A 22,352-nucleotide genomic window follows, 5' to 3' on the forward strand; every position below is an offset into this window, starting at 1 on the left:
CTGCAGCTTCATATAAATAATTTCAATTTATAACAGCCGGCTTGATAGAAATTCCCTGACAGGAGAGGTTTCCACAAATCTTTGTAAGAGATAAGTTTGGATAATGAAGTTGGAACAAGTTCCGGGGATGAAACTCACACAAGAGACCAAGAAACTAAAACAGGCTTGTTTTAAAGTTAATTACAAAAGGAGGAAACTTTTGGCATCCAAATCTTATTCATCATCACTTAGCTAAGCTACTTGTCTTGTATATTCATATTCTAAGTAGTAAAAACAACACTTATTAGATGGTTTAAATACATTATTAGATATTAACATAGTTTAGGGAACTGGATTGTAGATTTGACTTATTAGTGTTTATTGCAATGCTTGTATTTTGGTAAGTTTAGTAAGACAAGATTTTGTATAGGAGTTATTACTTTTGATTTTCAATAATAAAAAATTATATATTATATTAATATTTTGTTTATGAGTTATATAATATTTCATTTATGGATTATGATTTTTTGCTATTGTGAAATTTTAATCACAAAATTATTTATTTAACACGATAAAAATAACAATAAAAATTATTTTTTAAAACGATAAAAAATGTCACTGTCAGGGTAAAATGGCGGTTCAAAAATACCATTTTAACCAACCAAAATGCTACTGTCAAGGTAAAAATGGTAGTTCAAATTGCCGTTTTAACCCACCAAAATGCCACTCTGTCAGGGTAATAATGGCGGTTCAAACCGCCGTTTTAACCTATCCAAAAATTGCCATTTTAACCCTGAAAATAACAGCGGTTTGAACTGCCGTTTTAACCAACCAAAACGCCACTCTGTCAGGGTAATAATGGCGGTTCAAACTATCATTTTAACCTATCCAAGAACTGCCATTTTAACCTTAGAAATAACGACTGCCGTTTTAACCTATTCAAAAATCGCCGTTTTAACCCAAGGAATTGTGGCAGTTTTCAAAAACCTGCCGTAATAACCAGAATGGCACCCAGAATTATTTGTAGTGATGGCGGTTCAAACTGCCATAAACACAAAAAAAAACCGCCGGTTTTACCAAAATTTTTTGTAGTGATTGTTACCCTTTGGTTTAAACTCAAAAGTCATATCCATCCACTTCATTACCCAAGTTGCAGAGTTCCAGCTTGAACTACATTGATGTATATCTTCTGGAATTATAATTTTGTAGTCATGAGATTGTTTATTATACTCTTGAATGCCATCATCCTTGTAAAAGTTCGACATGATGATTTGCTCCAGTACGTTTGCCTGATTTTAATTAACTAGTTAAATAATAAAAACAAAATATCAGCAAATAAGCTTATAAAATTTTTTTTGGCCTTACTAGTGTCTTAATAACACGTTCACCATAGTGAATTCTGTCATCATTAAAATGGGTGTCCAAGTGATAGATTGTGCAATCATCAACCGAGATTACCATTAGATACCAGTGGTCACCCTCTTGAATAGGAACATATATCTAGACCATAAAATTTGTCCGTGAGTTATGTATGTTGATAAGGAAAAACTATATTTAACAAAGAATATCCAAAAAAAATCTAACAAATTTTAAATCAGTAGTAGATTACATAAATTTGTATATATAGTGTTGCATCTTTTGCTTTAAATGTATTTTGCTGAAAACATCCACCTAAAAATATTGATACATTCATATAACTATTAGTACATGATAAAGCATGGTTCTTTATCAGCATTATATTTATAACTTATAATCAGTAAAATTATCTTGTTAGGTGTTATAGAACATACCACAAATCTCGGTGGAAGTTGCCATGTTGTCTTGAAACTTATATCAGATTGATTATCAGTGCATCTCAATGTCACTAATTCAAGAATATGAACCATAATCCAAATATATTACTAGATTGTGCAAAAAATCAAATGTAAATAAATTAATAGATGATTTGTGTACCTTATCAGTAATGGGTCTGTTAGGTACGAAATGATCAAAGTTTGATCTAGTAGCTCTGATTGTGTCTGTTACCACAAGTTCTTCACTGTATCAATTAAAAACCAAAACACATTAGATGGGTCCTCATTGATCAACAACACCGATAATATTAAAATAACTTACGATGGATCTAGTGAGGCTGAAAATGCATATGCACATGCCTTTATCTGATCTTCCAAAAGATGCAAGATTGGAGTTGGCATAAATTTACACTTCATTGACTACAAGGTTTAACACAAAAGTATTAGTAATACTCATTGTAGAAGACTATATGGTTAATTAGCATTACTCATAACAAACTAGATAATTAAAGATTGGTGCCTAAGAGGTAATTACGTTGGTAATGGAAAGGAAATAAACAGGTCTTCTATAGTCTTTTGTGTGTTAGCTCAGTGCATAAAACGCCTTGGATTTATTGAATGATTTGGTCTCAATCTTTGGCTTTCTAACTCCACCAAGGAGAGTGAATGATAATTTTTTCTGTGTCCCCATAATAGTCTTACCCTAAGAAAAAAAATAGGTCAGTAAACACTTATTATCATGTTAGGAATATACTAATAAATATGATGCATGAATTTTACTACACATGCATATACCTTTGATATATTTTTCTTTTTCGTTGCAGCTCTTTCAGTTGGGGATACTGGTTTGTCCATATTGATTTCGATGTTGAACGCATCATTGTGAGTGAAAGACCTCTTATCCAGCACAATAAGATCATCTTCATCATCCGATATAACAGTATGAATATCAATATCCGAACTCTTAGCCTTCAATCTATTTGGGAATGGACGTGTCTTTTGTGAAGAAAGTTTGGTCGGAGTCTCGAAATCATTGTTCAGATTCAGTTGTGTCATCATTGTCTCAATGCGGCTTGCAGATTCAAGGATTTTATCAATTTTTTTGTCTCGAGCCATGTTTGCAACTCTCATTGACTGCAAACATTTTAGGTAAAATAATTTTATATAAATGTAAAAATACAAAAAGAGTGATGGTTGTTCTGATGAGATTGTCAATGGAATAAGACAAAGATTTCTCTAATCACAACTAATAGCAAAAAAATGTTTATAATATATAAAATGTATTACATAATATAAATTGCATTACTATTTGCCAAATTAAATTACCTGCATGCTAAGGAGGACCTCTTCCACTTTAATAGACAATTCTTCACTTTTATTTAGATCCTTGTTTTGAATAACATCGTCATTGATAACTAGGTCATCCTGTAGAAAGAAAACATAAAAAATTAAATTACTCATAATAAATTCTACTAAAAATTAGAAATCCATTATGTCTTACCTTAGCATTAGGAACTATAGTTCCAATTTGATCAACTAGATCAATTGTGATAAGATCACAGTCTGTAGCCAGTGACATATTCTGTATATTACATGCATCATTGGGCACTAAATCTTCTTTAGGAGGAATATCCATGATTGTTATCAATTGAATAATATTGTATGAGTAAGTTTGGTTGAATGGCAAATATTTAAAATAATTTGTCAAAGTATAAAAAATTAGTCGGAGTGAGTACATATATATACACATAATAAAGATAGTCAAATTTTAATTCTATCTTTTTTTTAATTTTTAAACTAAATGAACAATTTGAAAAATTTTTATGTTATCTTATCTTTTGGTTAAAATCAAATACAAATTGAATTTTATCTTGATTTTTATTTTAAAATTTAACAAAGCGAATTTTATTAATTTATATGATTATATCTTATCTATAATTATGTTTAAATCGATAAATACTCAAATAATAATAATAATAATAATAATAATAATAATAATAATAATAATAATAATAATAATAATAATAATATTGGACGGATCACTAACAATTAAATAAAAATAGGAACAAACTAGTTGAATAGCACTACACGTCTTCAAGCACTTACCAATCGATTGAAACAATAATTGAGGATACTTCAATCGATTTCATTAACAAAATAATCGATTGAATTAGTAATTGAGGATACTTCAATCGATTTCACTAACAAAACAATCAATTGAATGCATACAAACTCCTTATTGCAAGCATTCTTTAATTGATTGTTTTCCTAATTCAATTGATTGAATGCATATCAATTGATTTTAAGAACAACTGAAATAATTTCAAGACCCTGACACAGATTTTTTTCATTCTTCGACACATTTCTTCATGGTCCAGACCTTGGGATGAGGCCCCTTGGGTTTGTGATGCCTAGATTAGTGTATAGAAGATCAATTGCTTCTCCTTGACGATTGATAGCTTCAGTTCGCCTGTCTTGACGCTGCCTCATCTCAGCAAATTGTCCCTCAATGTATAATCTCATGCTTCGCAATTCATCCATCAAATCTCGCATTGTTGGTGAAGGAGGCGGTGGTGGTGGGGATTCCTGGGGTTGTGCTTGCACCTCAGGGTGTGTGTGGTTCAAAGATTAAATTTTATTCCCAAGAATATTATTCCTAAGAATATAATGCCTAGGAATGAAATTACTTGGAATATAAGATTCCCATGTTTGTTTATAAAACTTGATGCATTGGAATATTATGTAATAATCCTAGAAATGACTAAATTTTTGTTTGGTTGAGTTTAAATTTCTTAGTCATATTATGTAATATGTCAAAATTACCCTTACTCATTCAAATTAAAATATTAATGACTAAAATTAAATATAAAGCTAATTAAATATTAATGACCAAAATGCTCAGAAGAAACCAGACACCAAAATGATCTCCAAAATGGTTAGAGAAAACAACAATGACTTCACCATAAAGGCATTCATCTGTATGTATGCCAGAGGTAGCTCCTCTTCATCCATAAAGGCATGACAACAGACCAAGTGTTATGGGAACCAATTTCTTTACCTTCTCATTATCTCTCTTTATGTACCTGCATAACAGATAGGGAAAATGTAACAAGCAGAAGATTTGTCTGTGCATCATTTGTTAAAAGAGATACAACTTTCCTCCATGCATATATCAATGTGATGGGAAATTTAACTGACACATACATAATGGCAAAAGAACTGCTTAAGAACAGGAGCAGTTGTCATAATATTGGAACAGGAAAAACCTTGGAAACAGAAAACCTCTAATCAAACAATCTTGATGAAAAATAGAGGTATAAAAGGGGAGCACACTTCAAAGAACAAGATTTTGCCATTTGAATTTTAAATGATGGGAAAAAAAAGAGAGAAAGATAGAAAAGGAAAAAGAAATGCTTGTTCCAGACATAATCATCCTAGAAAAAGGAAGCAACAGTTTGGAGGAAAGGAAAAAAAAATAGCAAACATGTTCTTTCAATTACCTCCTGCAATTCAAATATCAACATCTCGTCGATGAGAGCCTTCACGTTAAACAAACAACTACAATGAAACTAACCAAATAACAAGCCTAACCAAACACATTATCTAAATCATGTATGCAAAAACATTTACTTAGTTACTTACTCAATCTTTTGAATGACAGGAGATGATATATCAAGAGTAGACCAGGAAAGCATCACTAGCATAGAAATGACAGCTTCAGTTCTTACTTTTTCAGCTTCATCATGCAGACCCATATCTAAAACTTCAAGAACAACACTGCTGCTCAAGTTTGGGCCTAGCTTGGATAATACTTGAAGAGAAAGGTATTTTGCTTTTCAGGGGCAATGGTTATCAACAGCAGGTAGCATATGAGTCCAAGGAAGTTTAAGCACTACACAAAGGTCTTCACGGTAACGCTTATCTTGAAATTGATTGTAGTACCAAAATTTACATTTTTTCTTTTCGAATTCATTTTTTATATATAAACTAACATTCAGATTTATCAAATCAAGAAAAAATAAATCAAAGTTCATTGTGGTTTAGAGAATTTTACATGCACATTAATGGTAATGCACTAATGCTCGTTCACCTAGTTATCCTTCAATCTAATTCAAGACTTTATTCAAATCACTTGAATCAAAACATTAACTGCACATAGGAATTATACAAGAGTCATTCCACTCCCGAGTTGCTGTTAATAAGAAAGAAAAGAACCGGTGATCACATATCAAATTTAGTAATAGCAATATGGAAATATCAGTTCTCAACAAATACAATTACAACTGATCCTTGTTCCACTAAGTAAGTTGGCTAATTCAATTTTCAAACAATCTAAAATATATCAACAAACAAGTAAAACAGAATAAATAAATTGAAGAAGCATCGGAGGAAAACTTAAAGGGCTTCTTGTTATATGCCAAAATCTGTAAACATGCAGATTGAATAATTGAACAAACTTACACTATCATACAAAACTGTAACAAATATTACCAGAACATATAAGTATACCAGAACATACACACCAAAATACATTTTAAAATTGGAAAACTAGATCCCACAGATCCAGTAGCTGAAAATTAGATTGCCACCAAAACAACTTTACATTGTTACTAGTATGTAAAATTCATCAAGACAACAGGATAAAAAAGCAGAGCAATAGTAATGCAAGCTTAGTAGTGCATTGTAACATGGCTCATGAAGTACACAGCACGGGAAGCCAAATTAAGACAAGATTAAGCATGTAAAAATATGTTTTTGTCAGATTCAAGCCAAATTAAGCATGTAAAAATATGTCAAAAGCTTAAACTCTTTATTGAGGCAAATCATCAAACATGTTGTTTGCATGCAACATAATCACAAAGAGCGTATAAGAAATCAAGCAAAATAAAAAATAACTAATCAAATTAGCAGTCTATTGCAGAAAATTAGTGTAATATGATGTAGAAAGCATAAAAAGAACCCAAACCTTAACGAGAGATTCAAAGAGAATTCGCAGAGATAAGCAATGCGAACATGAACTTGAAAAAGAGAAGGAAACCAGTCTTCCGTTTAAGGTAACGGTGGCACCGGTGTAGCTCCGATGGCGGTGGCGCCGGTGTAGCTCCGATGGCGGTGGCGTTGGTGAAGCCTCCATTGATTTGGGAAAAAACTCAAACCTTAATATGAGATTCGAAGAAAATTCACAGAGAAAAGCAGTGCGAACATGAATCGGAGAAGATAAGGAGACGAATCTTCCGTTTAGAGTAACGGCGGTGCCGGTGCCGGTGCCGGCTCCGGTGGCGGTGGCGTTGGTAAAGCTCACTGATTTGGGAAAAAACTGCTCTGCTAGGGTTTAGTTCTTCAAAAAAAATGAAGAAGAAGTGAAATATAGTATTAAATAATAGGGGTAATTTAGTCTTTTTGTTTCATTATTTACATTCCATTCCCATTGGAATGAAAGATAACCAGGGGGGAGATAGGAATTGAATGAGTGGTAATTTAATTCCAAGGAATAAAAGTTACCTTGGAATGTTTTTTTTAACTTTGAACCACACATAGGAATTTCATATTCCCATCTTAAAATTCCTGGGAATGTTCTATAATTCCCCCAACCACACACACCCTCAGGGTCTTGTGATTGTCCTTGGATCTAAGGTTCTTAGGTATCCGAATCTCTTCCCATCTATCTTAGAGTGATGTCATCAATCTTGGCTACATTACTCAAGACGATTCTTTTCTCTTCACTCAAGTCAATTCCAAGCCATTTGAAAATCTTGGTCCATTGGCAAGTATATCCTAAACCAACACTTGATTTTCCTCTTTTAAGTTTAGGCATATGATGAACCATAAAATAAGGCTAGTTTATCTCCTTTCCAGTCACCATAGCCCAAACCACTAGAATATCTTCGTTAAACAAGATTCCATGATTATGTTTTCTTGGAATCAACATGTATGAAAATAGGTACATCAATATATGCTGCTCATTACCCAAACCACTGCAACTTATATTACCTCTAGCATCCATATGTGGATCCTCATACTGTAGACTCTGCAAACTAACAAATCTATTATATTCACCCCATTCCTCATCTGCCGCAATACCTCCAGTAAATTTTGCCTCGTGATAAACTAAATTCCATTGTTCAGCTAATTGTTCCAAAGTAACTTTATAATGTTGTGACCCTAAATCAAATTTAATTAGCGGTATTACTTCCTCACCCTCTTTATCAGTTTCAGGAACAACATAATTTAAAGTACTATAAACAGCCCTAACCAAGTGGGGATAATAATCATCCTTAGTTTGTACAAAATCAATCAAGTGCTGTGTTTGCAAAGCATTCCAAACCAAATTATAATGTCTATCATAAATGAACTCGACTGTTATGTACCTGGGAGGAACAATTGCCCTTGACTCAAACTTTTCCACATAGTTGTTCAATGTCCTCGGAGACGGCAGCCACCTTGTCATGTAATAGGATGAAGCAACTATTCTGGCAGATGCAGAACTTTCACCCTCAACCCTAGCTCTTTTGGCATTTTTAGTTCTGGCCATTTTAGGGATATTAATTCGGTGTGTTTCGTAGGGATTTGGATGAGGATTAATAATATGTATGTAGTTTGGAGTGGATGTTGGTGAGATTGGAGAAGAAGAAGAGAGAAGTTTTCTGGATTTAGAGAGAGAAGAGAGGTTATGCAAAAATAGTGTTGTTATGTTTTAAAAAGGGGAGGGAGGTTGAATACGCATGGTTACCAGGCTTAATATATAGCACATTTCAAAATTCAATCGATTGGATTATCTTACCAATCGATTGAATGCAGAAAAAGCTTATGTACGTCACATTTCAATCGATTGAATGCTCATACCAATCGATTGAATTAGAATATATCATTAGTCACGTACAAACTTCAATCGATTGTATTATCATACTAATCGATTAAACTTTTATATATCATTCTAATAGCGTATGTCAATCGATTGGGTAATATAAACAATCGTTGAATTATAAAAAACCAACATTCTAGTCATTGTTCAATCAATTGGGTAACATGACCAATCGATTGATTTTTGCGAAAACCAGACTGCCTTGCAACTTTCAATCGATTGTTTTGTGGTAACCTGAAATCCAATCGATTGAGTTATGAAAAACCTGAAATTCAATCGATTGCTTTGTTAATCCAATTGATTGATTTTCTAAGAAACACGATTACACAATCCTCGACGGATGTAACGGATCAAAGATAAAGTTTTAATCAATTGGGATTGCCAAAAAGTTATTACGATCAATGGAAGATCTAATTTATTATTGTTTTTTTTATATTGTTAATAAACATAATAGATGAATGATAAAATAATAATTTATAAAATAAAAAATAGTTTTTATAATTAAATAAAATATATTGGGTTAATTTGTAATTAAAATTAGAAAATGACTATTTAGCAGTTATTAAAAAACTTAAAAAATATGTTTTGTTATGGGACATTTAATGGTCCAAACGTTCTAGGACCATCGAATCCTTTGCCAGGTAACCTTTGCACGTTTAAAACTAAGATTTACTAAAGAATTAATCTCTATATATAAGCGTTTTCCCAATACAAGTCATTTATATTCACGCGCTTTCACGTTTTTCTCCGTGCCTCTTCTTCTTCTTCCTCCTCCTCTTCTTCTTCTTCGTTATTTTTCTCTCTCGTTATCATCGTCACCAACACCGCCTCCTCCTCCTCCTCTTTCTCCTTCTTTTTTTATTAGAATTTCTTCTCCTCCTTCCTTTATCTCTTTCTCCTCCATCATCAGTTATTTCCTTGTTGAACATAATGAATAATTTAAGTTCAGATTGTCAATTGAACTAAAATGAAATTGATTATTGTTTGGAGTCCAATCAAGTAGCTGATGTGTGGTTTAATTCAAAAGAAAAAATATAGCATTAGAGGAAATATTTTTCTGTATTTGCAGCAAATTTGGGTGTAGCACAAAGATATTTGGGTGTATTTTTAAGAATTTTGGGTGTATTTTTATTCTGATAAGTTCTGCATAATTCAAAACTCTTCCTCTTCCTCCTCCTTATCTTCTACTGCTTCTATTTTTTTTATCATCATCACCATCTTCTTCTTCTTCTTTTTTTAATCTTTTTCTTTTTATTTTACCTTTTCAAGTTTCTTCTTGTTTTGCTCTCTTAACAATAATAAAAACAAAAAAATCAAACAAAGAAAAGAAGAAACACATAATGCTGCAAAATTACTTGGAAGAGGATGAACTTACATTTATTTAACTAAAAGAAAGAAAGAAATAAGGAAAAAAAGAAGAAGAAGAAAATGCACCATTAGAGAAAATATTTTTCTGTATTTGCAGCAAATTTGGGTGTAACACGAAGATATTTGAGTGTATTTTAAGAATTTTTTGGTGTATTTTTATTCTGATAAGTTTTGCATAATTCAAAACTCTTCCTCTTCCTTCTCCTCATCTTCTACCGCCTCTACTTCCTCATCTTCTTATTTCGTTTTCTTATAATTTTTCTTGGGAGAAAAAATCAAACAAAGAAAAAAAATACCTAATGTTGCAAAATTAATAGAAAGAGGAAGAGTAAAAAAATAAAGCAACAACAACAGTAATAAAAAAAACAACGATGAAGATGAAACACGCGAAGAAAAAGGAAGAGAAACGCAAAGAAGAAGGAGAAGAAGAAGAAAGAGGAACGCGAAGAAGAAGAAGCATCTTCCATAATGGTGATGAGTGAGAGCGTGCTTTAGAAACGGTTAGTGATGCGCGTGTTATCACGCTCAAGTGGGTGAATATAATTTTTGTTAAATTTGGCCCAATTTATAAGATTTGTAAGCCAAAAAGATTTGTATATGTAATATGTAGCATAACTCTTTACTAAAATCGTGGTTTAAAACCAAGATTTATATTCTTCTAAAATCGTGGAACAGAATCACAATTCACTCTTTGGTCGTTTTACTTATAAGTTGTTGTTCATAACCACAATTTATGTTCATTCATTTTCGTAGTTTAAACCACGATTTATATATAGTAAATAAAGACATGGATGTAACAAAAAAAAAATTAAGGATAATTATGCAAACTGTTTTCTTTTTAATTTATTCGCGTAAAATAACCGGGAAGGATCCATTCTAATTCTTAACAACATTCAAAACTCATGTAACACATGATATTTTTAAAATTCTAATAAAGATAGTGTATTTTTTGTTACAAATTATTTATTTATTTATTTATTTATTTATTTATTTATTTATTTATTTATTTATTCGCACACGTAAAATTCACAAGAGAGACATTGGGGGAATGGATCTTCTCTATTTTTTTAATAATTAAAGGAGTAAAGTGTGATCTCTCATTATTAGTTTTATAAGTGGGACTAAAAATAAATATGAGAGAGAAAGAGTAATAAAGGGTTAAAGATTATATTTTACACCTTAATTTTTTTTAACAATTGAAAGGATCCATTTTCGAGAAACTAGTTAGATAGGGAGGATGAATGTAACGAATCAATGATAGCTTTTAAAAGTGAAAAAACACCGAAGTGCCTTGGAGTAATTTTAGGATTGTTTAGCTTCATATATAATACTTTGTCTACAACATGTATAACAAAACTCAAATAGGCTGTAGGAACTAGGAACTAAGGCTATGTTTGGTTTTAAAAATACGATAAGATAAGATACTAAGAATAAAATATAAATTAATATTTTTATATTTTGTTTGATAATAAATTAAAATAAATTATAAAAATTTAATTTTTTTTATACAAAAATTAAAAAAAATATAATTATAAAAAATTAATGAGAATAATAAAAATATAAAAAATAAGTTATGTCTTTTGTTAAAATTTTTTTATTTTTTTATTATTAAAAAAGATATAAAATACACTAATTTAATGTCTCTAAATATAATATTTTTGTCATTGTCTTATCTATTAAACATAATTTTATGTCTTAATATTCTTGTTTGGTATCCCACATACTTTTAAAGAAGCTAATTAGAGAACCAATTATTTATCAATTCTTTTGGAATTTCAACTTTAATTCACATTAATATTCAATTTAACATCCAAATACCACATACTAGAAGAACATCCAAAACGCTACTAAAAACATCATCCAAAAGTAAAATAAAATATTCAAAACCAGTTATGGTTTTATTAGAAGTTATAAGATACGGGTAATATTTGTTTAGAACTAAAGTGAGATCTTGAAAAGTGTGAAACTTTGAGTGAAGGAGGTGAGGAGAGAAAATTTATTTCAAAAAGAAAAAGAAAAAGTACTAGTTGAAAATTTGAAATTGGTTATAAAAAAATTTACTCCTTATATACTCAGTATATTTTCTCTTTTATAAATGTACTAAAACTTTAAAGAAAATGTTATTTTAAGCTCTTATGTTATAAAGGAAAAAGTTTAGTTGATTAGTTTATACTTAGTAAATAAAACAAGAGTAAAGTATCATTTTTGTCTTCAACGTTTGGGATAAATCATATTTGTGTCCTTAACGTTTAAATCGTCCTATTTGTATCTCTAACGTTTGTAAAAGTGATTCAATGTTATCCTGCCGTCAATTACACATCATGAGCGCTTTAGTTTGAGTTTTAAAAATCTCTTCTTGAAGTTAGAATACAAATATCTGGGATAGAATCGATATGATGATCCACTCCGAAAAATAGCTCATCAAAAGTTGAAACTAATTCCTACAATATTTACATAATTCACTTTTCTAGGGACATAATTGAATCTAAACACAAATAGTGGGTATAATATTAAAATCGAACACATCCAAGTGAGACCTAATTGAGAATAAATATATCCAAGTAAGAATAATTGAAAAATATAATCTGATTTGTTAGTATAATTGATAGTAGGATAACAATGAATCACTTTTATAAACGTTAAGAATACAAATAGGACGATTTAAACGTTAGGGACACAAATAGGACTTACCCCAAACGTTAGGGATAAAAACAATACTTTACTCATAATACAAAAAGTTTTTTTAACATTTAAACTTGTTAGTTATTTTTTAAATTATTTCATAAGAGCCTAGGGGTGAGCACGGGTAGCGGATACGCGATTACCCGTCCGAATCCGAACCGAACCAATTAAATTGGTTCTGAAACCAACGGGTAATCGGGTCCAACCTGAACCAAACCGATGGATTTTGTTAGTGATTGGTTCGGGTATCAATTTTGGGGGTGCAAAACCCGAACCAACCCGCAAACCCGATCATATATTAACTAAATAAAAAAATAAAAAAATATATATGGCTTTTCCATTAGAAAATGATTATTCATTATTAATATGTTTGGATTTTAATGAGCTTAGTTTTTAATGTATTTGGTATTTAACATGGTTGGATTATTTCTATTGATGTTACAAGTTTATTATACTTGTTGAATTTTTAAGATAAAAATTTAGTTTTTTTTTTTATGAATTTCAAAGTCATCGGGTATCCAATTACCCGAATTGAACCAATATATTCTTAATCAGTTTAGTTTAGTTCGGGTACATCTACAAAAAAATGTAAATCCGAACCAATTACATTTTGATCGGTTCGATTCTAATTTTACCATAAATCAAACCAAACCGACCTGTGCTCACCTCTAATAAGAGGTGTACCCATTTTCTAAGAGTTCTCATTGAAAGTTTCAAAAGGCTTAGAGAAGGTAGATTATGACCTTCTTTAATTTTGAATTATTAAGCCTTTAAACAAGAACTTTAAATTTGATTTCTATTGATCTGCGCAGCGGATAAATCAGGAAATAATTTCGTTTTGTCTTATAAAAATCAGAAAACAGAACTAAAGCAGAGAGAAGAACAAAATAACATAGCCATGTATCCTGGTTCAGTTGCCTTGTGCAATGCAACTTACGTCTAGTCTCCACCACAACGTTAGTGAAATTTTCACTATAATCCAAGTATTACATACACCAATTCCCTAGGAGTCAACTTAATTCTATCTGGACACAACTTCAACATAAACTTGACTTGGCTATACTAATATCTAAACTCACCACACTAAGTGCTTACCCAACTTAACAAGGGATACCTCTCAAGTACATGACACAAGATAGAAAATACAACCAAAAGAAATCTAAAATCACTATTGACTTTTCTCTCAAGTGTTTCTCTTAGCCTTTTTCACTCTTATGACTTTTTCTTAATGCCTCTCTTTCTTGCTTTTTACCTCTCAACAAAAACTAAGAAAGATATACATTAAAACTGAAATATAAGACAGTAAACATGAAGGAGATTGATGAATCACAGTTTTAACTCAATGCACTGAACCCACCATCTGAACTCATAACTTTATTCTTCATCTTGGCGGAGTGTTCCCTTTAGTGTAGGTGCAATGCTTTCAAGACTTCAAACTCTATTGTAAGATTTCACTCTTTGCTCTCTCTTTCTCGGGTTCTCTCTCCTTGAACTCTAATGAGATTTAACTTTCCTTTTCTACCTTAGTCAAAGCCACAGATAGGGTTCCTCTAGAGACAACTTCTTGACTATTGAACTTTTAGAAATTATTTCCTTCTTTTTCTTCAATCAACCCCAAAATTAGAAATTTTAAATTTGGTTCTTTATTTGACCGAGGAGTGCAGAGTAGCATAAATTGGCTTGCTTAGTGATAATTCCAAATCTACATCCTTGAGAGTGTGCTTTGACTCCAAGTAATAATTTGAGCCTTTGATTTACAGTAGAAAAAATCAACTACTATTTTCTTCAACTTTTCCAAAAATGACGTTGCAGAAAATTGGAGAAATGAAGAAATCAACTTGCATGCAAAAAAAAAATTATTTACCTTTAACCTTTGACTTAGTATAACATGCTTTTGATTTGTTTGATTAGACTCTTATTTTTTTTTATTAACTTTTCTCTTTCTTTCTTCTCTTGTGTATGAACTTGAGGATGAAACTCTCTTTCTCTCTCTCATGTTTGACTGAATGGAAACAATGCTGAAACTTAGTTTTGGGTTACCTTTCTTCTTGGGATGCATTTGGGCTTGATTAGATCACTTTCCATTCCATCCATGTGATTTCTATGTTTCCTTCTTATAGGCTTTGTTTGTGGATCAACTAATCTTCAGCAGCCTTTATTTCTTTGTTTCAATTTGTTTTGGACTGTTATTCCATCATATGAGTCTGTATCACTTAAATAAAACATTCAAACCCAATTAGGTGTTTAATTCAATAAATTAATGTTTGTCATCATCATTAAATTAATTATATTCTTAACTCAACACTCATCTTGATCATCTACAACAATTCAAAATAAACTTGTCTAAAACCTTCGAATTCATCATGATCTTATTCAATACCCTAATACCAAGGAGTCGAAGTGCTGCTTGTGTTTTTAGGGCATCAATAATGAGCTAGTTTAGTTGGCTATCAAGATATCTACTTCATGTCAATAAAGATCATGCTTAACAAAGAGATCATATAAAAACTATGAAAGTAAAATTAGTTTAGCTGGTAATATTTACTTCACTTATTAAAAAGTAAAAACTTTATTTTTATATTTCGCGTCACTATTTCTATTTGTTCTGTTCTTTTGGTCATATTTGAGCTTTGAATGCTTAGCTGACCCTTAGCACATGAAGTTATGTGCTCGCAAACTCAGCACCCTCTAACCTTCATATTCTTCCTCTTGATATCATCAACACAATGAGAGAATCAGTTCACTATTTTCCTCTATCTGTTACTTGATAAATACATCTAAGTTCTAACTCAAAAGTCCACATGCTTATTACACAACTTTTTTGTAGGTTGTAATAACTAGCCCTAGCACCTAAGAACAATTATGCTTTAGAAATGTACCAATAAAATTGAAATGGTTTGTTAAACAAAGAAATTTAACTAGTCCACTTTTGAAAGTTTAAAAGCATATGGTGACCTCAACAATGGACTAAAGGTTTTTACATGGGAAAATTGGCATCAGCTTGTTTTTTCTTCACATCTCATTAATCATTATTCTAGTTTTTGTTGAAACCAAGGATATGAACTTGAAAAACATCGCTTGAGTTTGCATTTTCTAGTGGCTTTGAAGTAATTTCTCTTTGAACATGCTGTAGTGAAATTACTTGGTGCAGATGATCTCAGTTTCACACTTTCACTTGATGTTTGATTATTCCTGCTGCTATGTATAAACGAGAGAAGTAAAATACACGAATACAGAAAATACACACTACAGAAAATATATTCAGGCCTTTAAAATCTTTTGATCTATTGAAAATCTAAAACAAAAGTTGGTTACTTTTCATCCCTAACTAAGCAAGTTCAATCAACATCAATGGATCTTAGAGGACAGAGTCTTATATGCAAGATCTATTTCCTGTTCTGTCATCTCAATTGTCTCATCACTATCATACTCGTTTGCACCAGGAGATTTTCCATTCGTTCTTCTGGTCTTGCTACTATGTTCTTTGTTTATGTTTTCAGTTTTTCTCAAATCATGACCTACACTATTTAGTTCCACCTCATAAATTCGTTTACATTCCAGTGCCTGTTTGAGAATTTCTTCCTTTGACATTGATGCCATATCTTTTCCCTGGGCATCGAACATTGCGAGCTCTTCAACAACACGAGGTAGGAATTTCCAGTCCTCAGTTCCTTTTTGGATGTCCTGGTTTAAGATAAGATAAACACAATCAGGGTGACAAACACAATCAGCAGTCACATTTTATAGCCAACTTAATTGTAAGACAATCAATTATTACCTGCTTTTCCTCAAGGGCAGATATTACATCTTTTAAACACGTCAGAATCCCCTCCGCGGCTATCTTTGTTATCTCAGTTGGATCTGGCTGGAATGATAAATATAAACTTAGACCCATGTAGCATATAACCATTAATATTAAGCACAATTGAAGTGAGAAGAATAGAAAGCTTCAGCTTTCAAGCATTTACAATTACAAGTGAGTCAGGAGCAAAATAGATATAGATTTCCCAACAAATGAACTAGGTCACATTGCAAACCTCTTTTCTCACCTCTCCTTTGATTTCATTCAAGTTTAGATTACTTAAAAGAAAATGACAACCTCAAGAATTAACATAAATTTTTCTTCTTTGTTAGTCGGAAATGGAAAATCATAACCTTTTCTTCTTGACTTTCCAACCACTGAACTGTTTTTTTCAAATCATCAATGGCCCACTTCTTCACTTCCGAAGGAACAAAGCATTTCCCAGCAGCAGCAATCTCTTTTCCCTGTATTATGCAGCAAACATAAGAATCTACAATAAGATTAACTGTTTTCAGGCAAACAAAAATGTTACTTAGATCCATATTCTCAAACCAAGCAAAAGAACTTGCAGGGCATTTCATCGGTCAGCTTTGACCTTTGATTTTATGGAGGCGGTTGGCTTTGAAGGCAATTCTCTTTCATGATCAGGATATCTTTTGGACGCTGATGGTCTCTTATCTGCATTCATGTATCAAATTCACAAGACTGAGTAAACTTAGAGGAAGAAAATGGTGTGGGAGTGGCAGCGGTCAGCAAAGAAGTCAAGAACAATCACATAAGAATATCCGATGTAACCACAAATCTAGCATACATAGGGTGCCATTTCAGCATTCTATAGCATTGAATTGACTACTGCATACACAATTATATCACCTTCGCTGTCTTCATGTGATTTATTTCCTTTACGCCATGGTTTCCCAGCATGCATAAGGTAACTGTCAATTTCAATCAACTTCCTCTGGCTGTAGCATTCTACTATCCAATCCTAAGACCCGAAACAGAAAAAGAAAGGACACATCATGTTACATTAGCTTAGAATGCAATCCACAAAACAAGAAGGAAATGATGCAACTAGCCATCGGGAATGGCAAAAGGGCATGGCCTAAAATCTAAATCATGCAATTAATAGTATTGTCCTTACTCCTTAGTAAAACTGTAAAATGCATCCACTATTGCACAAAATCTGATTCATGCAGACACAACCATGAAAGGCCTACAGTCTTAAAAGTTCAAACAATGTAATAAGTAGAACACAAAAATTGAACTAAAGGCTCAAAAAAAATGAAGGCATATACAAATTATCTACATGAACACAAGATAATGGACACAAAGAATGAAGGCATATACATATTATCTACAAGAACACAAGATAATGGAGGGAAAACCTTTGACACAATGGTTCCACCATCAGCTTCGACTTGGCGAAACTTAGGCGTATTTGGGAATGCACAAACCAAGAGTGTGCATTCAGAGTTCCAATCAGGTTGGTATTCTGCCCCCATTTCAATCGCATGTGACCTCAACGTTCCTCTCTCCGGATTCACAAACCCTGAAAGCACAAACACCACCCCTTCCTGTGTCCAACCATGAAAACAAAGTTGAATCAGTTACAACGCACAAATGCACAATCAACAAATTCCAAACCCACTAGGGTTAGTTAATCAAGTACCAGAAGCTTGTTGAAGGAGGATTTTCCAGCTTTTTCATGTGATTTCTTGCCTTCAGCATCCAAAGATGGTTTCTTTTCTCGATTTTCTTCCTCATTCTCGTTCTCCTCCGTTGAACTCATCCAAGATGGCAGGTTCCGCTTCGAACCTTTGCTATTACCGCAACTTCTCTTGTTATTGGACATGGCAGAAAACCACTCGTGAGAGTGCCAAAAAATGGAAGTTGAAACAACAACCAAGCTCAAGGCTTAAGAATAAGAAATTTGAGGTCCAATTCAAAATTCAAGAAATTGCTCCAAAATCTCATCGATCAAGAAATGCAAGAGACAAATATACATTGGCACTTGGCAGGAACAATAAAGAAAACAGAAAGCAACCTCCTCTTCTTTCTTTGCTCCAATTGTGATGTAATGGTTTCGCTTCAGCTTGGTCACTCTTGTGATTTCATCATTTCAGAAACCGATTATTTGAGTGAAGGAATCTTATACCAGTATTTCTGTAAATTTTAATTAATATATATTATATATTTTTTTATCACTGTTATGAGAATCAGGTTGGAAATCGAGAACCGATTCAAGATAAAAATCAATTAACAATAAATTAGTCAAAAAATAAAAAAATAACAATAAATTAGTCATAAAATAGAAAAATTGGTCAAATGATCGGTCATGCCACCAAATAAAAATCAATTAACTGATCAAACGGGTTTAGTTTTTTTAATAATTAATTATTTTAAAATAATAAAAATATAAAATAATTTTTTTTAATTTATATATCTTATTATATTAAATTAAACTATGATTCAACTTTTAAATTTTTAATTCTATCAGTTCAATTTTTAAAACCTTAGTATCAAGGTTGTGAAAATCGGACCGGACTCGTTATATCAATTTTATTTTGAAAGATATTGTAAGTATTTCTCACATAACTGAACTTGCTTCTCGTATTTTAAAAGTGACTGTATTTATTTATAATCATACGATCTTTTTGTCTTGGCTTAGAAAAAAAAGTTGAAAAAAAATTGTTTGACCAAGAGTCACACGTTTTGCCATTGTTTTCATTACTTTGAAAAGTATATATGATCACAAAAATATTTACAGACATTGATGATGGACAAATATTTCACTCCTCATAAATTAGCTAAAAGTGCTAATGGAAAGATTATTAGTTCAATTGTCTTGGATAGTAAGTTTTGGCAAGATTTTGTTACTACTGCAAAAATTGTTGGTCCTCTTATTAAATTGTTGAGCCTTGTTGATGCTGATGAGAAACCTTCTTTGGAATACGTATATGAAGGCATGCAAAGAGCCAAAAATGCTATCAAGACAATGTTTAGAAATAAAAAAACTGCTTATACGCCATATACGAGTATCTTGAAAATGAGGTGGGAGATCCATTTGAAGCGCAATCTCTATGTGGCGGCATACTTTTTAAATCCAAGCATTTTATATAGTGAGGGCTTTGTTGAGAAGGCAAATATCTTGAAATCTTTACTTGATTTGCTTGATGTTGAAATACTTTGTGATGACTCAGCTGCCGCAATGCAAGAGATACAACTATATCGAGATTGTAAAGAAAGTTTTGGGAGGGAAAGTGCTAAGAGAGCGACATCAAGACTCGAGCCTGGTAAGTTATTTTATATCCAAGTTCAGTTTAGTTTGAAAGTTTAATATGTTGAGTGATAAACATTAAAAAGTATTTGATTTTTATATCTATGTAGGTGAATCGTGGAGGCTACACGGTGGGAGTGCTCCTAATTTGCAAAAAATTGCAGTCCGTCTTCTGTAACACCCTAATTACCCTAAGCCTTACCTCATGTCGTAAGGCAAAGGTTACGGCAAATCTATGACTTGTACATAAATAAATAAATAAATATATATATATATATATATATATATATATATAAATAAGGAGTCATAATTCTAGAAGCCTGATGAAGGATATAGCTCAAGAACAGGATTTAAAATCGCAAAATGTACTCATGAAGCTACTAACTCAACGCACAAGAAACAGGTATAATATAATAAAAGATAAGTGTATGATAGTATAATAGTCTAGCCACGGCTCGCGGAGTTTAAGCCGGCTAGCCATAAATACAGACAAAACGAAAATCAGAAATTTAAAATAGCTTATACAAGTTTTTCTCCCTCAATACAAGCCTCTAGGCAAAAGCAAAATACAAAGGTGAGATATATAATAAATCAAAAGACCCCAAAGAATAGCATGATCCTCCACTTCTGTCACCATCCAAGCAACTCACCGAGGTGGGTTGCGACCTGTATCTGAAAAAAATGACAACAGAATATGGTATGAGAATCGGAGGTTCTCAGTATGGTAACAGTGCCTAATAACGTAAGATGTAAGGCTCCGGGACGCCAAAGGCAATCCTAGAACTTTACGTCACATACGGATACTCAAGCGTAGAATAAAACAAATAAATAAAGAACCTAAACCATAAATAGGGTTATCTAATCTTAAGGGATTCTAACTAATACTAATCACACCGCTGTATCCCACAGCCTTCACCAACCTAACCTCTGTGCGATCCCATTGCCACCGCCTACCTAACCTCCACAACACCAGATAAACACAGATAATACAAGTAAGTAAAATACATGTACAGCAAGTAGAACAACTAGCAAATAAGCATATTATTCATTTAGGCAAGAGATGCAATTAGGCAAAGCAAACAAAACACATAGAAGATGCACATGATGAATGCCTGTCTTATTGGCTCGTGATATCACTTGTCGGTCCATAAATACCAACCCAACACATCATTTCGAATGTAGCTTTTTTGCCACGCCCACGGATATAATACCGGGCACACTCTATTCACCCACGGGTATAGTGCCAAGCACACTTGCATGTGTAACCCAAGGATATAGTGCCTGGCACACTCTTGCAGTAGAAAAGATTATCAATCATAATTCATTTCCAGGGAATCGTGCCCTGTACACCATCATGCTTGACCCAAGGATATAGTGCCTGGCGTACTCTCCACATTCAACAAGATCATCATTCCTTTTTGAGTTATCATCATACTTAACCTAAGGATATAGTGCCTGGCACACTCTCAACATACAACAAGATCATCATTCCTTTTTGAGTTGTCTTCTCATCACAACCATCATCAATTCATAATTTCCATTCCAAACTCATCAGTTCATCAGTTATTCAGTTTCTCAATTCATTGTCAGTAATCACCAAGTTCACTACTCTTCCTTCTCCCTTATCCAAACTCATCATCAGAACACCAGAAATCTAGGTCTCCATCCTTTAACTTTTCAAAATAATACCAAATCAAACATTCCTAAGACATTTCCCATGTTTCAATACCCAAGATAAGCCCAAGATTCTTAAAATAGTGTCACAGAGGCTTACAAACTTGTTGGGAAGGTGAAATATTTGAAAATAAAGTTTAAGTTTGAGAACCAGGGCATGTGCGTACGCACAGAGGTGTTCGTGCGCACGCCCAGGTGAAGTTTTAAAAAGTGTGCGTACGCACACATACAAAAATTCACAAGTCTGTTTGCTCGCACAAGCTGTACTAGCGCCCTCAACAGACAACTCTTCCCAACATGTGCGTGCACACAGGGCTATGTGTATGCACAGGTTGTAAATTCCCATTGGTTATGTGCGTACATACAGGTTTAAAATTTCACAGGGTTGTGCGTGCGCACAAGGCTGTGCATGCATACATATCAGAAATCACAAAATTCTACAACTTTGTAGAATCCATATTTTGACACCAATCTTTGAATGACCATAACTTCCTCTACAAAATTCTAAATTTTATAACCTTTATATCAATTCGAAAAGTTTTCAATAAAATTTAATTCCAAACCAGTTTCAACAAATTTTTAAAACCGAGACATAAGTTATAATCAGACAAAGTTCACCAAAATTTCCTTTTTACCAAAACTCACAAAAATCTCAATTTACCACATCTCTCAACTTAAAACCAAATCAAGGCCTACTCCACACAATACCAAAATTCACACATAAATCCATACTAATCATTTCTCAACCATATCAACTACTCAATCAACCAAGCCACTTAATGTCCACCTCAACTAAGGCTAAAATTTAACCTAATATTCACATCAAAACTTATGCATTCCATCATTAGTCAACTACACCACATCCAATATTTAATATCTCAATTTATCAATTTCTTCAACACTCATCAATACAAA

The 22,352-nt window shown here is 32.4% G+C and overlaps 1 protein-coding gene across 1 annotated transcript; it reads right to left on the reverse strand.

The window, feature by feature from the left end:
* Window positions 1-15,915: 15,915 nt before the first annotated feature.
* On the reverse strand, window positions 15,916-18,785 carry LOC112743617 (DNA-repair protein XRCC1). Its single transcript, XM_025792897.3, has 7 exons — window positions 18,156-18,785; window positions 17,872-18,060; window positions 17,360-17,471; window positions 17,082-17,164; window positions 16,840-16,950; window positions 16,463-16,549; window positions 15,916-16,368 (listed from the first exon to the last, which is right to left on the reverse strand). Exons 1-7 carry the CDS (start codon window positions 18,336-18,338, stop codon window positions 16,033-16,035), a joined length of 1,101 nt encoding a protein of 366 aa, XP_025648682.1. The 5' UTR covers window positions 18,339-18,785; the 3' UTR covers window positions 15,916-16,032.
* Window positions 18,786-22,352: the final 3,567 nt, after the last annotated feature.

Source organism: Arachis hypogaea, chromosome 14 (genome assembly GCF_003086295.3).
Source record: "Arachis hypogaea cultivar Tifrunner chromosome 14, arahy.Tifrunner.gnm2.J5K5, whole genome shotgun sequence".
NCBI classification, from domain to species: domain Eukaryota; kingdom Viridiplantae; phylum Streptophyta; class Magnoliopsida; order Fabales; family Fabaceae; genus Arachis; species Arachis hypogaea.

Coding starts and splice junctions, on each gene's coding strand:
- LOC112743617 (XM_025792897.3), bottom strand. CDS start 18,338: ATGTCCAATAACAAGAGAAGTTGCGGTAATAGCAAAGGTTCGAAGCGG. Junction 18,061..18,155: donor CCTCCTTCAACAAGCTTCTG/GTACTTGATTAA, acceptor GGTTGGACACAG/GAAGGGGTGGTGTTTGTGCT. Junction 16,369..16,462: donor CTGCCCTTGAGGAAAAGCAG/GTAATAATTGAT, acceptor ATCTTAAACCAG/GACATCCAAAAAGGAACTGA.